The sequence below is a fragment of the Capricornis sumatraensis genome, chromosome 4 (assembly GCF_032405125.1).
Source record: "Capricornis sumatraensis isolate serow.1 chromosome 4, serow.2, whole genome shotgun sequence".
Taxonomy (NCBI): Eukaryota; Metazoa; Chordata; class Mammalia; order Artiodactyla; family Bovidae; genus Capricornis; species Capricornis sumatraensis.
In genome coordinates, this window is record NC_091072.1 from 159754810 (window position 1) to 159771919 (window position 17110).

General features: G+C 53.8%; 1 protein-coding gene across 2 annotated transcripts; it reads left to right on the forward strand.

The window, feature by feature from the left end:
• The first annotated feature begins 4305 nt into the window (after positions 1–4305).
• Positions 4306–13096, forward strand: UPK3A (uroplakin 3A). Of its 2 annotated transcripts, XM_068972128.1 has the most exons (6): positions 4306–4357; positions 5716–5871; positions 6655–6934; positions 8468–8550; positions 10861–10993; positions 12937–13096. In XM_068972128.1, exons 1-6 carry the CDS (start codon positions 4306–4308, stop codon positions 13094–13096), a joined length of 864 nt encoding a protein of 287 aa, XP_068828229.1. The 2 variants fall into 2 exon arrangements, with proteins under 2 accessions (XP_068828229.1, XP_068828230.1); XM_068972129.1 differs by lacking the exons at positions 6655–6934; positions 8468–8550.
• The last annotated feature ends 4014 nt before the right edge of the window (positions 13097–17110 follow it).

Below are 17110 nucleotides of genomic sequence, written 5' to 3' on the forward strand. Positions count from 1 at the left end.
TGGTTTAATACTTTAAAAACATTGACAAATTCTTGAAAAACTACAAATTTCCATTATGTAAAACAATTCTAAGTCCTTGTAATACAAAATGTTTGGATAATATCTCTGAATTGCTCTTACAGTCAAATTGTGTTTTTGCTTTCTGAGAGGTTCCATAAGTTTCACTCTTCAAAGGAGAAATTTTTTAAACATTGGTATTTGCCAAAAAAATTTTGGGGGGACGTCCACGTGGGCACTTGGGCTGTAGCAAGAGGATGCTGGCAGGTGTCCAGTCCTCTTTGTCACCAGTTTCCCTCCACTGACACCAGCGTGAGTGTCTCCCAGGCAAATCTGCCACCGTGACTCAAATCTCCTGAACTTTTTCCCTCTTCAGAGTCTGCCAGACAAAAGTCAGCATCTTTGAAGTGGAAACTTGTTTATAAATCCAAAACGTTTTTTCTTTGAAGAACATTTTTGAGCCTTAGCAGATTATTATTTTAACCTTTCCCCCCAAATATTTTCTCCATATTTGGGCAAGGCAAGAGACCAGGGACTCTTGGATCGTCTTTTTCATAAGAAACTGCAGTGTCTCGGAAAACGCAGTAGGTTCCTGGGCCTTCTCTCTTTCTCACGGGGGTTTCTGGGTTTCAACTTCCGCTCTGCTGGCCTCTGACAAACTCCGTCCACACACCTTTGCTGGACAAGAAATGTCAGTCCATAAAAATTCCTGGAGGAACACCCCACCCTTTGCTCAACAGTTCTTTATCTCGGGCGTTTCCTGTTCCCTGGAGATAAGGATCTGTTCTCCCACTTCTTGGCAGGTCAGAGCTGAGAGGCCATCAAACCCCCACCCCGTTTTACAGAGAAGAAGCTGAGACGTCGGGAGAGGGACGATGCGTTTGTGCCTCGAGAAGAGAATCTTTTTCTCCCAACACTGGCACTTTGAAAAATTTCAAATCTGTAGGAGCATTTCAGGAAGAGAGCAGTGAATATATGTACTGACCAGCTGATGACGGCACACTACATTTGCTTTGTCTGTTCCTTTCTGTTTCTCCTTAAATATGTGTGTTTCAGCTATCGTGGCGCTTCGCCCACAAGAACCCAGCACGTGTCTCCCTCTGTGCTGGGTGCTCAGTCGCTCAGTCAAGTCTGACTCTTTGTGACCCCATGGACTGTACCCCGCCAGGCTCCTCTGTCCATGGGGATTCTCCAGGCCAGAATACTGGACTGGGTTGCCATTTCCTCCTCCAGGGAATCTTCCCAATCCAGGGATCAAACCCAGGTCTCCTGCATTGCAGGCAGATTCTTTACCGTCTGAGCCACCAGGGAAGCCCATGAATACTGGAGTGGGTAGCCTATCCCTTCTCCAGGGGATCTTCCCGACCCAGGAATCGAACGGGGGTCTCCTGCATTGCAGGCAGATTCTTTATCAGCTGCGCTACTGGGGAAGCCTGTGTCTCCCTCTACAGAACCACAATCCAGGAAATTAGTGTGTGATCAATATCATTATCCAATACACATGCCGTCACTCAAGCTTCTCCCCTTGTCGTGCTAACGGCCGTAGTGCTCATTAGAGCCTGTTTCTCGGGTTGTGTGTGTGTGTCTGTGCTTTTGTTCTACCGCCCTCACTCAGCATGTGGGCTCCTAGTACCCCCCACCCCAGCAGGAAGCTCGTGCCCCTCGCAGTGGGAGCTTGGTGCCTTAACCACTGAACTGCCAGGGAAGTCCCAGAATGTCTGCGTTTTGACTCAGGAGTTCGTCAAGGATCACTCAGTTCACTTAGCTGTTACGTCTCTTTCAAGCTACAGTGATTCTCAGCCTTCTGCTTTGCTGTTTCGTTTTTGCTTTTGCCTTTTATGACATTTTCAGAGCATCCAGACCACTTGGTTTGCAGAAAGTCCCTCAATTTGAATATGTCTGATTGTTTGCTATAGATTTGACTTCAGTTGGACTTTTTGGTCAGGAAATCCCAAGCTGATGCTGAGCCCTTCCCAGAGCCACAATGCCAGCAAGCAGATGAGGTCAGTCCCTCCCGTACTGGTGACCTTAGTGAAAGTGGAAGGCGCTCAGTCGTGTCCAACGCTTGGTGACCCCATGGATTATCCAGTCCATGGGATTCTCCAGGCCAGAATACTGGAGTGGGGAGCCTTTCCCTTCTCCAGGGGAATCTTCCCAACCCAGGGATTGAACCCAAGTCTCCCGCATTGCGGGTGGATTCTTTCCCAGCAGAGTCACAAGGGAAGCCCAAGAATACTGGAGTGGGTAGCCTATCCCTTCTCCAGGGGATCTTCCCAACCCAGGAATCGAACTGGGGTCTCCTGCATTGCAGGTGGATTCTTTACCAGCTGAGCTACCAAGGAAGTCTTATTGGTGACATTAGGTCTTATTATTTTGTTAAGCTGGTGTCCTTAGATTTCTTCAGTTCTTTCTCCCTAAAAATATTGTACCCTATGGTTTTAACATCTGTTTTTTCTTTTTGGCCATGCTGCGTAGCTTGTGGGATCTTAGTTCCCTAACCAGGCATTGAACCCAGGGCCTCGACAATGAGAGCTCAGAGTTCTAATCACTGAACCACCAAGAAATTCCCTAACATCTTTTGAGATGATTCTTTCTTGAATCATTTATTTCCAGGATGGGTGTAAAATAGTGATATTTGGTTTTGTCATTCCCTCTCCTTTTATTCACTGGTGTTCTTCTTTGAAGAAGAATTTTCCCTTCTCCTTTAAAATACTTTTTAGGACTTCCCTGATGGTCCAGCGTTTAAGACTCCATGCTTCTGGTGCAGGGGGTACAAGTTTGATCCCTGGTCAGGGAACTAAGATCCCACACGTGGCACCACCAAAAGAAAAGTCTTAAAATACTTTTGAAAGTATCAGTACTGATGGATTTGTATTTTATCCAATGGACTAAATGTGTTGCTTTTATTATTGCTTTTGTGCTCAAGTCCCCCTCCCAATCTGGCCACTGGGAGCCCTTTCAAGATCCTTCTGTCCTTTCCCATCATTCTTCAAGAGCATCTTTACTTTCTAGGCTCCTCTGGACTTTCCCTGTCTCAGTCCTGGAGCAGCCATGTCTCCAGGGTCCCCGGTGCCATTCACTGGGGGGTGGAGTTTGGGGTCTAGGTAAGTTCCTTGCAGCTGGCTGTCATTCCTTCTGGGCCCTCTCAGGAGGCAGAGCTCAGGAGTCATTTTGTTACTGTGCCATAGCACAATTACTAATTGAGAACACCACAGAGTTCTTCTCTTCCCCCCACTCCAAATCTCCCTCATCCTAAGGTGAGAACCCAGGTCCTGACAACACCAGTCCCAGGGGACCCCAAAGTTGCTTCCCAAACGTCCTGCCTCCCACCCCACCACTGCCTCACAAGCAAGGACCAGAGTCTGTTTGTCCTTAGAGGACTCTCCACCAAGGGATCGCAGACGGACAAAGTCCCTCAGATACAGCCCTTTTCTTCAAGTGGTTATGTCATCAATATCATACACAGATCACTAGTTCCTGTTGGATTCCAACTTACATTTTCCTCCATCCTTTTACTTTTATTTCTTAAATGTAAAATCTAATATTTAGGGTGTACTGGGTGACGTGCAATTCCTGACTCTAGAGGGAACGCTATGGTCCACGTGATGACCCCAACACTACTGTCAAACCCCCACCCCCCCACGAAGCAGGCCTTAAAACTCTGCTCCATTCAGCCCTGGGCTGGGTGGGAGGACTCCTGTGCTCCGTCAGCCTCAGGCCCACCGGCAGCCTTGGCAAGTCCCTGGCCTCCCCAGACCTTGGCCCTGCACCTGTGAACTGAAAGAGTCACACCAGCGGTCTCCGGACAGCTCACGCACCCAGGACTTCAAAGTTTCCACGACACCACTTTCACCCGTTAACCTGTTTCACCTTCACAAGAGCCCAGTACATGGCACAGAGTAGGGTTTCCATAAAGAGAATTCCATGGAGGAATTACGGGGCTCTTTACAGTATGGAAACTGAGGCTCAGAGAGGGGCTGGTTTGCCCTCAAGGTCTCATTAGGTGAGAAACGCCCTGAAAACACAGCTCCATCCTCAGTACAAAGCGCTTTGGTCACGGAACGTGAGGCGGGTGGGGCGGGGAGGGGGTGTGGGTTTGGGGGAGGTTCAGTGGGGATGGATTTGCGCTCTGAGCACTTCAGTCCCGGGAAGCCGGGCAGGGTTTATGCAAATACCCTGCGAGGAGGCTGAGGATTGGCTGGCTCGGGGCGGGGCGGGGCGTGCCCTTGGCTCAGGGCCGACAGGTGCGCGCGGCCCAAGCTCGCCCCCTGGACCACCTTCCCGTCCTGTCGCAGCTTCTCCCAGGCGATGCCTCCGCTCTGGGTAGTGCTGGCCCTGGGCTGCCTGCGACTTGGCTCCGGTAAGCGGAGAATGAGAAGGGTGGGGGGCTCTGTGCCCACCGTGGACGGGGCGTGTCCTGCGTCCCCCATTATCCTGAAGGGTCCTGAAAGGCACCTGATGGGAACTTGCCTTACTCACTACAGGAATAGGCGTGGGTGCCCTGCTTTGCGCCAGGCCCTGTGCAGGCTCTGGGGACCCAGATAGGACTACTAATAGCTAGCATTGATTAATAAGCTTTCTCTGATGGGAATTCAAGGGCTCTAGCTGGCTGTGAGAAGACACAGGAGCTGCTGGAGAGCAGGGGAGGTCTGGACTAGATTCCTGGTGACGCTTTGACTCGGGAGGGGAGGCACATTTTTAGGTGGAGGAGCAGCACGGGAGGTGTGGCTGTCAGGGTCTACCCTGGGAACCTCCTGCCCATTGTCCATCGGTGTGGCTGTCAGGGTCTACCCTGGGAACCTCCTGCCCATTGTCCATCGGTGTGGCTGTCAGGGTCTCTACCCTGGGAACCTCCCACCCATTGTCCATCGGTGTGGCTGTCAGGGTCTACCCTGGGAACCTCCCGCCCATTGTCCATCGGTGTGGCTGTCAGGGTCTACCCTGGGAACCTCCCGCCCATTGTCCTTCAGTGTGGCTGTCAGGGTCTCTACCCTGGGAACCTCCCGCCCATTGTCCATCGGTGTGGCTGTCAGGGTCTACCCTGGGAACCTCCTGCCCATTGTCCATCGGTGTGGCTGTCAGGGTCTACCCTGGGAACCTCCCGCCCATTGTCCTTCAGTGTGGCTGTCAGGGTCTCTACCCTGGGAACCTCCCGCCCATTGTCCATCGGTGTGGCTGGAGCGTGAGGTCAGGGGATGAGCATACAAGTCAGGCTGGGGACCCATGAGGTAAGGCCCAGAGCTTCAGGGCCTCACTGCCCCTCCAGAGAGGCTGGATCGCTTTGGAAAGCAGTGGGGAGCGCCCAAGGGGCCCAGCGGTAAGGGGTTGCAGTCAGCTTTGCAGGTCGGAGAGCACAGAGTGGGGGAGGGCTGGTTACTAGCGTCCAGGTGAAGAGGGTGGACTCAAACCAGCGAGATGCGTGGGAGGGGCCGTGGGGTTCTTGGCGACCAGATGTCTGTTGGGGGTAGCGAGAGGGCAGCAGTTCAGCCGGATTGCCCAGTTTCTGCTCAGGATGGCTGGGTGGGGGGAGGGGAACAGGGGCTCTCCCCAGGTCTGAGACAAGCTCCTGAGATGGCCTGTGGGGAGAGGGAAAGCCAGTGCCTGGCACCAGCGGGTGCTCACTGGCCGCAGGCGTGCGCATGTGGGCGTGCCAATGGTTGCCCGTGGGTGTGGGCAGTTCTGCCGGGGGTCAGCTCCCATCCTTGCTGCCTCCTCCAGGTGTGAACCTCCAGCCCCAACTGGCTAGTGTGACCTTTGCCACCAACAACCCCACCCTCACCACGGTGGCCTTGGAAAAGCCCCTCTGCACGTTTGGCAGCTCAGCGGCCCTCCACGGCACCTACGAGGTCTACCTCTATGTGCTGGTCGACTCGGGTAAGGGCTCTGCTGCCCTCGGGCTGCTCAGAAGGTCGCTTTGACCTGTCTGTGGGCAGGAGGGGAGGAGCCAAGGCAAGGGGCGCTCCATCCACGCAATCAAACCACCCCAGGCGCCTCGCTGACACGCTCTGGTATCTGCTCTGTGCCAGCCCTGGGCTGGGGACATCTGCCCTGGAGGGACATCGAGTCTAGAGGGGGAGAGAACAGCGTCGAACACGTACATCCTGCCTGGGGCTTCGCAGACCTTAGAGCTGATCGTCACAACCTGCCTGCAGGGTGTCTGTTAGGATGCCCGACACAGGGGCAAATAATCGGGGCCCAGAAAGGCAGAGTGACGCGTGGGAGCTCCTGAGCTGGAGAGTGAATCAGGGTCTCTGGTCCTCGAGCTCAAGTCCTTCCCGAGGCTTCCCGAGGTGGTGTGAGATCGGTGTTTGGGAGGCGTGCTAGCTCTGGGCCAGCCCCACCTGTTCACTGGCAGCGACCCTGGGGTCCGAGAGGAGGAACCCGATGACCACCTCTTAGCTTTCAGCCATTTATAGCGGTTCGTGTAGCCCTGATTTTATTGACTGCCTACCTATGCCCAATCCCAGTCTGTGGGCACTGCGGGGTATTTTCCTCCCGTCTCACAAAGGGTCTAGAGAGATACAGTGAGTGGTCCAAGATCACCCAGCAAGTAAGGAAGAGATCCCAAGACCCGGCTTGAAACTGGCGCAAACAGGATGCTTAGGGACATTTGTTGAATGACTGAGTGAGTGACTCAGCCCGGCACTGCCTCCACAGCTAGCTTCAGGAACGCCTCTGTGCAGGACAGCACCAAGACCCCTCTCAGCTCGACGTTCCAGCAGACCAAGGGGGGGAGGACAGGGCCCTACAAGACTGCGGCCTTTGACCTGACCCCGTGCAGCGACTCGCCCAGCTTGGATGCTGTCTGGGATGTGTCCCAGGCCTCGGAGATCCTGAATGCCTACCTGATCAGGGTGGGCACCAACGGGACCTGCCTGTCGGACCCAAACTTCCAGGGCCTCTGCAACCCACCCCTGTCCGCAGCTACGGAATACAGGTGAGTGTGAGCAGCTGCTGGAAGATGGCAGGTGAGCCCCAGCCCCAACTTGGTGTGGGGGCAGAGGGCCACCTAGAGCTGGGTGAAGCGTCAGAGGCCACATTCCTTCAGGGCCTACCACATGCCAGGACCGTCCTGGGTACCGTGAAGGATTCCCGGCTTCCTGGGCGGGCGACTGTGCACAGGGCCCTGTGCTCAGAGGGACTCCCTCTTGGCTTAACACTCTGCCATCACCATCTTGAAAGCCTTCATGTTTAAACAAGGGGCCACATTTTCCCTTTGGCACCAAGCCCCACAAAGTACGCACCTGATCCTGGCCCATCACCCGGGTAGCAGTTTGTTTGACAGGGAAGGAACAGTGGTCCAGAAGCGGAAGGGGGTCACTGTGAGAAAAGCTGGGGTTTGGTGTGAAGGCTTCTCCTTGTTCCCTGCAGTGCACCCTATCGTGGCCCACCCCAGAACCGAGGGGCCCCGATTCATTTTCACACCCATGTCCTGAGCATCTTCTCGGGGCCGAGTTGGGGGCTCAACGGTGACCTAGGCCCGGGGGGCTTACCCAGTGCCAAGCCTTGACTACACCCACTCCAGTTCCCATGGAGACACCTGGACAGGGGTCTCTGTAGCCTCTGGGCCACATCTGGGCCCAGGCCGTCACTCACCTCCATCCTCTCACACAGCCCTCTCCTCCCCTCGCCTTGGCCAGCAGGCAGGACTTGAGTCCTGGATGTCCTTGCCCCCGCCCTCAACTCTTACCTCTGACCTTGTTCTTCATGGGAGAAAACCTCTCCCTCCTACCTGAGCCTACCCTACCTAGGGGACTCATCCCAGCCTCTGGAATTCCCATCGTCAAACCTGTCGAAGCAGGGGATTAAGCAAAATCCTGGATGGTATGAAGATTTTAAGGGTCTTCTTTTTTTTTAAGTGTCAAACTAGAGGCTGTTGATTTCTTTGATCTCAGAACATTCACCCTTTTTAACTGAAGGTGAAGAAGGCCTAAGGCTATGGGTATTCTGTACTGGTCACCTGATCTTCCTTTATGATTTGCAACACTTGATTGGGATTTTCTGCCTATAAAGTTAGCCCTTATCAGAGGGCAGCGGTGTTGCAACAGATATTATTCCCTTGGTTTTTTTTTTTTTTAAAGTCACTTTTGTGAGACCAAGGACCAGGCTAGGAATAGAGGAAGGCAAAAATGCAAGGAAGACAAATGGGTCACTACTCCACAAGTCAGCTAAGAGCGTAATATATGTGACAAAGAAACAGAGGGGCTCCCAGAGGGAGAGTGCAGGCTCTGAGGGCTTCGTGGAGGAGGTGTCTGAGCCAGGGAAGCAGCCCAGGGGGAAGGTGATGCCGATGCAAAGTCCAACAGCAGCCTGCTGCCAGAACACCCCCTGCCACCCCACCCATTGTGGCCACCTAGATTTTCATCTTCCACAAGTCCCGGTTCTGCCCCCAAACCCCGCATCCCGCCCCCTCCCCATGGCCAAGGCTCGCAGCATGGATACAAGTCATCCCCACTCCACTTCTTTCCAGGTTCAAGTATGTCCTGGTCAATATGTCCTCGGGCTTGGTACAGGACCAGACCCTATGGTCAGACCCCATCCGCACCAACCGCCGTAAGTGGTGGGGCTGGGCTGGGGCTGGTCCTCAAGGGAACCTGGGCAAGCAGACTCAAGCTGTCACTCGGAAAATTCTCCCCAGACACGGGCAGGTCACTGGATTAATAATTTTCCTCATCCTCACCCGCCCCCTCCCTCCCTTCCTCGAGGGCCAGGTCATGTGACACAGGAAGGTGGAGGACTCGCGGGTGTTTGGCCCAGCTGGCGTGGGTGTTACGGGCTTCCCTGGTGGCTCAGGGGTAAAGAATCTGCCTGCCAATGCAGGAGACGTGGGTTCGATCCCTGGGTCAGGAAGATACCCTGGAGGAGGAAATGGCAACCCACTCTAGTATTCTTGCCTGGAGAGTTCCATGGACAGAGAAGCCTGGTGGGCAACAGTCCAAGGGGTCTCAAAGAGTCACATAGGACTGAGCGACTAAGCACGCACTGGCCAGCTGGACAGGCGTAACTGGAGACAGAACCAGCAGGCATCTTCAGCTCTGATGATGCGTTTGCCTTTAAAGGGCAGGGCGGTTATCATGCATTTAGACCCTAACCCACCCCCTTGTTGAACCCTGCCAACGACAACATCATTTTCATGTAAGATGGTTCCAGAGGCATCTCAGCCACAGGGGCAGGAACCCTGGAGGCAGCAGGGTGCCATTCTCCTGGAGAGCCCTGTGGTTTTTCTAAAGTGGGCGTCTTGCAGGCCCAAGCATCTGCCCATGGTCCTGCCTGTCTGTCCTCAAGCCTCCAGCTGTGTTCTCAACACAGATCTGAGGTTTATAAATTCAGAATCTTATCTGTTGAAGCTTAGGGGCAACAGAAGTGATTTCCCAGTATAATTTTGACGACCCGTGACCCTAATTTTAGACCTCCCAGGACTTCCCTGGTGGGCCAGTGGTTAGAACTCTGCGCTTTCACTGCTGGGAGCCCAGAATCAATCCCTTTTTGGGGAACTAAGATCCCACAGGCTGCATGGCACAACCAAAAAAACCAAAGAACCCCCTTGCCACTCACAGTGATCTTGTGGGTCAATTAGGGCTCGGCGAGGTTGTCTGAGGTCACAGGGCCAGTGAGGGTGCAGATGGGCAGGCCCGGGTGTGACTGGGTGGTTCCGTCCCATCCTCCGGTGACACGGCCACGCTCTGTGGTGCCACTGGATCAACACTGCCCTGGGACCAAGAGTCCCAAGTTCAATCCCAGCCGCTGAGCCTCACTGCTGTGTGAGCCCTTCAGGACCTCAGTTTTCCCATCTGAGAAATGGGAAGGACTATCCTTGCCCCACTTCCCCAGCAGGGCTCCTTTGAGCAGTCCAGATGAAGGCCCTAGGCCCTGCACTCTAAGGGCAGGGCCTGGAGATCAGTCTGCTTGGAGAGTGTGCCCTTGGGGACCAGAAAGACCTACGGCTTGAGGCTGGAGTCCGAGTCCCGTTGAATAGGCACGCAATCTCCCTAAGCTGCAGTAAGCGATCTGCAAAACAGGGTCTCGTGGGATCTACCTGGGACACTGGACGGGAAGTGGCCAGCTCACAGGAGGACCTGTAATGACTTGTCCACTTCTTTCCGATGGGCAACACTGGTCAGAGCAGAGGGAGGCCACGGTCCCCCGGCTTCATTAGATTAGGGACCTCCCAGTTCTGTTCAGTCGCTCAGTCATGTCCGACTCTTTGTGACCCCATGGACTGCAGCACACCAGGCTTCCCTGTCCTTCACTATCTCCCAGAGTTGACTCAAACTCATGTCCATTGAGTCGGTAATACCATCCAGCCATCTCATCCTCTGTCGTCCCCTTCTCCTCCTGCCCTCAATCTTTCCCAGCATCAGGGTCTTTTCCAATGAGTCAGTTCTTTGCATCAGATGGCCAAAGTATTGGAGCTTCAGCTTTGGCATCACTCCTTCAAGTGAACACCCAGGACTGATCTCCTTTAGGATGGACTGGTTGGATCTCCTTGCAGTCCAAGGGACTCTCAAGAGTCTTCGCCAACACCACAGTTCAAAAAAGTCATTTCTTCAGCGATCAGCTTTCTTTGCTCCGCCTGTATTTTGTTTATAATCTGTATCCCGTCTTCACCGGAAGACTTGAGACAGTTTATCATTTAAAATCATACAAAAAGGCAGTGATAAGAAGGCGAGAGTAGACACACGCAAGACAAAGCTGGGGAGTGGAATACGGAGGCAAATCTAATTCCGCCTCAGACCCAGGGGGAGGTACTGGCCTGGCCTCGCTTCATCCCTGAGATTTTTGGCCGCCAAGGCAGGCACCCCCAATCCCTGGGAGGAGGCTGGGAGATGCAGTGTCCAGGGAGTGACCGCCTGCCTCCCGCAGTCACCCCATACTCGGCGATAGACACGTGGCCGGGCCGGCGGAGCGGGGGTATGATCGTCATCACGTCCATTCTGGGCTCCCTGCCCTTCTTCCTGCTTGTCGGCTTTGCTGGCGCCATCGTCCTCAGCCTCGTGTGAGTATCTGCCAGCTGGGGGGTGGGGGTGCGGTGCTTGGGGACACACCCCACGGGAACTCTTCCAAGGTGGGGAGAGCCTGGGAGTAAAGCTGCTTTCTGCCCTGGGTGGGGTGGGGGGTCCAGTGAGATGGGAGAAGGGTCCCAGAGAGGCCCAGGTCAAGTCTTCAGCTGGGTAAGAGGGGCTTAGAGCCAAGGCCCTGTGGGTAGACCCCAGCTGAGACACAGCGGTGCGTCTTGGGCAAGGATTGGGCTGGCTGAAAAGTTCGTTCGGGGTTTTCGTATCATCTTATGGAAAAACCCAAACAAACTTTTTGGCCAACCCGATATCTTATCCTTCTATGCCTCAGTGTCCTCTTCTGGAAAATGGAGATTCTGATCAATATTGTCTGCCCCGTGGAGGTGCAAGGGATAAGTGAAATAGTCTCTCTACTATACGGCCTACTGGGCACTCAGGCGGTGTTGTTCAGTCGCTCAGGCGTGTCCTGCTCTCTGCGACCCCATGGGCTGCAGCACGCCAGGCCTCCCGGTCCTTCACCTTCTCCCGGAGTTTGCTCAAATTCGTGTCCATTGAGATGATGACGCCACCCAACCATCTCACCCCCTGTGGCCCCCTTCTCCTCCTGCCCTCAATCTTTCCCAGCATCAGGGTCTTTTCCAGTGTCAGGGTGGAATCCAAGTACTAAACAGGTCTTAGCTTTTGTTATCAAGATGGGGACACTGAGGTCTGTGGTGGGAACGGAGGCCCAAGGTCACAGAACCTGTTAAAACGGAGCTGGCCCCGAGCTCCCAAGTCACCTGAGTCCACTGACAACTCTGATGTGCGTCTATTTAGGTTAAGACTGGAGGGGTCCCCTGGGGTGTCTGGAGCAGCTAACAGAGCTGCCTGATGGGAAGACAGGCGTGCAGTCACAGGATGGAGCAGGGAGTGAGTCAAGGCACCCACGGGTGCAGGTGCTGTGGGAATCCGGAGGAGAGCAGTGCAGATCCTCCCTGGAGTATCAGGGTGGGCTTCCTAGAGGAAGGGACAGCAGGAACAAATTCTTATCAGGACTGGGATGAATTGAAAATTCATGTGGGGTGCGCATCTCAGCAAGAGAGGCAGGAGACCCAGGCAGCTTTAAAGAAGGAGAGGGGGGATGCTTGTCCCAGTGTGAGTGGAGAAGGTGGATGGAAAAGCTTCTTGGAGTGGGTGAAATTAAGCGAAAAAGTAGAATTAGACAGGCAGATTTAAAGACGTGGGGTGGGTAAAGGACGGAGTAGGGAGACGGCAGTGACCTTGGAAATCAGAGTGCTCTCTGACATTTAGGTTAATAAAAACAAATAGTAGATGAGATTAGCCACCAAGGGACTGGCCTGTCTGACCAGATCTGGGAGCAGGTGGGATGTGGTCACGTCCCTCCCTCCCTTTGGGAAGCATCCTAACCATGGTCCTGTTATCTGACTTCTGTCTGGCTCTTCCATTGGTCTCTCCTAGCTCCCGCATCCCAGTTCCAGCTGCCCACAGGTCCCCATTCTTGCCCCAGACACACCCCAGGCCTTCCTATCAAATGCCTGCGATGCCTTTCTGTGCTTCCAGTCTCTTCAAGGCCAGGCTAACTGCCCCCTCCTCCAGGAAGCCCTCCAGTGGCTTCCCTCCCCAGACTCGTCCTCTCTGCCTGGTCATTGTGTGCTGTGGTCTGTCTCCCATAGAATCTTAGCTCTTTGGGGACATTTGTCCAGCTTACTAAGACTTGTAAATTGTCCACCCAGTTCCAAAAGAGTTACACTTTCCTTAACGCAGGGCCTGGCACACAGGAAACAGTCCAGAAAGACTGGTCTTTTGAATGAAGGCCTAAGGTGACCTCTGTGAAAGCCACGACTAAGTAGAAAGGTTCCTGTCCAGCTGAGGGGGCGGTTAGCTCTGTGCCCCTAACCCCGGCTCTGCTCATCTCCTCTGTCAGGGACAGGGGCGATGCTGACGGGGCAACAAGCCACGACTCCCAGATCACGCAGGAGGCTGTCCCGAAGTCCCTGGGGACCTCGGAGCCTTCATACACGTCTGTGAACCGGGGGCCACCCCTGGACAGGGCCGAGGTGTATGCCAGCAAGCTCCAGGACTGAGCCCGGGCGCCTCTTCTGGGCAGCCACAGTCCCTCCCAGGGCCTTGCCCGGGGGTCTGTGGGGAACAGTGTTCACATCCGGACCCCACCCAAGGCGACAAACACAGGCCTGTGGATCCAGCTACAGGAAAGCGCTTAATAAAACCTTCCCGAGATTTTGAGTTCAATAAAGATGTACAGAATGACTGAGATGCTGAATGAATGAATGAGTCGCTGTCATTTTGAGGGGTTGCATTGTTTCTCCAGGGGGTGGGGACAGGGCTTTCAGTCAAGGCGAGGGTGCAGAGGGTAAGGAGATCAGGGCTGGTGGCATACCTTCTCTGGAAGATGGGAAATCAGCGCCCCCATGGATGGGCTCACGGGAGCTTTAGGGGCCGGCCTATGACAGGTTCAAGTACATCCTGGTTGATATGTCCTTGGGCTTGGTACAAGACCAGACCCTATGGTCAGACCCCATCCGCACGGACCGACATAAGTGGTCCTCCAGGGAACCTGGGCAAGCAGACTCATGCCATCACTCAGAAAATTCTCCCCAAGGTGGGAGGTGGGGTTCAGGATGGGGAACACGTGTACGCCTGTGGTGGATTCATGTTGATGTGTGGCAGAACCAACACAATATTGTAAAGTAATTAGCCTCCAATTAAAATAAATAAATTTAAATTTAAAAAAAATCTCCCCAGACACGGGCAGGTCACTGGATTAATAATTTTCCCCATCCTCACCCGCTCCCTCCCTCCCCTCCTTGAGGGCCAGGTCATGTGACACAGGAAGGCGGAGGGCTCGTGGGTGTTTGGCCCAGCTGGCGAGGGTGTTACGGGCTTCCCTGGTGGTTCAGGGGTAAAGAATCTGCCTGCCAATGCAGGAGAAGTGGGTTCGATCCCTGGGTCAGGAAGATCCCCTGGAGGAGGAAATGGCAACCCCCTCCAGTATTCTTGCCTGGGGAATTCCATGCAGAGGAGCCTGGCGGGCTGCATCCAAGGCATCTCAAAGAGTCAGATAGGACTGAGCGACTAAGCACGCTCGCACACCAGATGGGGCACACGTGTGGTTGGTTATTAGATGCTGTTTGGGGTTTGCTGGCTTTGAGGTCCTGGAAACCAGTCCGGGCCCAGAGCGCGCCTCTATGGGCAGCTCATCCTATCATCGCATTCCCCTCTGCCCCCGGTCAGCTCTTTGTCTCTGGAGCTCAGCTTCCTCATCTGCAAATAGGCTGATGTAGACAGTTAACTTAAGGGCCATGCACACCTGGGTCCCTTCAGAGCTTTCTCTGAGGAGCTCCCCAGAGGTGACACGGAGGAGGGGCACCGAATCCTCCTGGGGGGCCGACGGGCCCTCCCAGTCTCTGGTCTCCGCTCAGATGACTCAATGCTGTCTTCTGAGCCAGGTAGCAAGACTGATTCCCTTTCTGGGGTCTTCAAAACAAGCCAGCCCTACTTCCCATCACTGGAGGAAGAGGTTGGTCAGGGGACTTCCCTGGCAGCACAGTGGTTAAGACTTCCTGCTTCCAATGCAGCGGGCAGGGGTTCGATGCCTAGGCGAGGAACTAAGATCCCACATGCCACGGGGTGGCCAAAAAAGAGAAGAGTTTTGTCATAGCAGGTTTGGTTAAAGCAGGAAGCTACCTGACACCGTGAGAAAGCGCCCCTGCGCTGACAGGGTGCTCTCAGGACAGCGGACCATCCTCCAGGGCCACGGATGCTAGATGTGTCCAGAGGCACCAGAGGGGTCCATAGCTGACAAGGCAGGAGGCTCCCGTGGAAAAGGGGTAAACCATATTTGGGGAGCTGGGGATTGGGGCGGTGAGCTTGGATTCAAGGGCAGAGGTCAAGCATTTGCCAGCTTCTGCTGCTGCTGCTAAGTCGCTTCAGTCGTGTCTGACTCTGTGCGACCCCATAGACGGCAGCCCACCAGGCTCCTCTGTCCATGGGATTTTCCAGGCAAGAGTGCTGGAATGGGTTGCCATTGCCTTCTCCGTGCCAGCTTCTAGCCAGTTCTAGTTAATCAGCAGAACAATCCAAGCTGCAGGGCGGGGGTGTGGTGGGGGTGGGGTGGGCAGGAGAGGCTGGGCTTGGCGCCTGGGTTCTGGGCTGGACTCAGACTTCCCAGAAATGTTTAATGATACATACCCACAGAAGTGACTTTTCTGGCTCTGTCTCAGATTCTGAAGGAGCCCCTCCTCCCATGACTGAGAGGCCAGGGCTTCTGCGCTGAGTTTTCCACCTCTGCACAGATGTGGCTTCCCCTCCCTCCCACCTCAGGCATGGTTCATCAGTGAGCCAACCATGGTAGACAGGCTGTGTGACTGGGGGCACGGGTATACCCTCTCTGCGCTTCTCTGACTGCCTTTGTGCATAGAAAGCCAGGCTGCTTCGGAAGGTTGCTCCAAAATAGGTGATTTTTTCTGAAATATAATAAATCCCAAGGGAATGTCATTCAATTAAATCCACCCAAACCCTGAGCCCCAAGCTTAGGAAAGCTTGGAGTCACCCATCTGGTCAGAATAGGAATGCACAGAGGAGTTGTCAGAGGTGAGACCCTGGACAGAGCATGGTCTGACCTTGGACACACAGGTCAGGCTATGCTGTAAGAACCAGAGGTGGGATGCCCCTCCCCACCCAACCAGGGCAGGCATAGCCAGGAGGGCTTCTTGGAGGAGACAGTGCTTTTCTCAATTTCCTCCTGTCTCTAACCCAGAGCTCCCGAGGCCAGAGGTCATGTTCCATGCCCTGTCCCTGATAGACAGGTGCTCATTAAAGGGTAAAAAATTGCTGGAATGCCATATATATTTCTTGTTTCTCCATTTTTAACTGAATAATTCTAAATTTGGCAAGCAGTGCCGCATATAGTCTGCTTGACAAGAGAGAAGGGGCTAAGCTGCTCTTTGGCGAGGCTCAGTCCGGTCCCCTGCAAGTTTCTTGGGAGTGCTTCCTTCAGTCTCCTTCCAGCCCCTCCCCAGAGCCCGTGATACCACCACCGCGTCCTGTCCCTTCTTGCCACTCCCCCACCAACTACTTTTGCTTTCTGATGCTAAAGATTCTATAGCACATTCTATGATTTCATATAAATGGAACCACATAGAAAGGTCTTTGTCTGGCTTCGCTCCCCTCAGAATGATTATTTTGAAGGACTTCTCTGGTAGCCCCATGGCTGAGACTCCACGTTATCTATGCAGGAGACCTGGGTTCGATCCCTGGTCACGGAACTAGATCCCACATCCCAACTAAGAGTTAGCATGACGCAGCTGGAAGGTCTCACATGCCACAGCTAAGAAATGGCGCGGCCAAAATAATTAAATAAACACCCCAAACATTATTTTGAGATGCACCGTATTGCAGCTTGTACTAGCATTTGGCTCCTGTTAACTGCTGAGGAGGACTCCACCGTGTGAATAGTCTACAGTTTGCGGATCCATCCTTCACCTGTAGATGTGCCGTCTGGTTGTCCCAGTTTGGGACTGTTATGACTAAAGCTGTGATGAATATTCGTGTACAAGTTCCTGCATGGACCCTTGTTTCACTTCTCCTGGGTAAATCCCTAGGGGTGGAACCATGAAAAGCCTTTTTACTTTGAAACCATTAGAGATTCACAGGAAGTTGCCCCAAAGCCACAGAAATACAGGGAATAGCTGTGGACCCTTCTCCCAGTTATCCCCAGTGTGAATATCTTGTATAACAATAGCATCATTATATCAAAACCAGGAAGTTGATATTGGCAAAATCCACAGAGTTTATTCATAGTCGCCCAGTTTTACAAGCACGTATGTGTCTCTGTGTGTGTTCTGTGCGATGTTATCCCCTGTTTAGATCTGTGTCACTCCTACCACAAGCAGTACAGAGAACTGTTAATGTTGTAAATCAGAAAGAAAGCGAAAGTCGCGCAGTCGTGTCTGACTCTGTGACCCATTGGACTGTACAGTCCATGGAATTCTCCAGGCCAGAATGCCTTTCCCTTCTCTAGAGGATCTTCCCAACCCAGGGATCAAACCCAGGTCTCCTGCATTGCAGGCGGATTATTC

Excerpts from the sequence above, each read along its gene's own strand:
- UPK3A (XM_068972128.1), top strand. The coding sequence starts at position 4,306 with ATGCCTCCGCTCTGGGTAGTGCTGGCCCTGGGCTGCCTGCGACTTGGC. Across the intron at positions 5,872-6,654 it reads CTATGTGCTGGTCGACTCGG|CTAGCTTCAGGAACGCCTCT; the intron begins GTAAGGGCTCTG and ends CTGCCTCCACAG. Across the intron at positions 10,994-12,936 it reads GCCATCGTCCTCAGCCTCGT|GGACAGGGGCGATGCTGACG; the intron begins GTGAGTATCTGC and ends CTCCTCTGTCAG.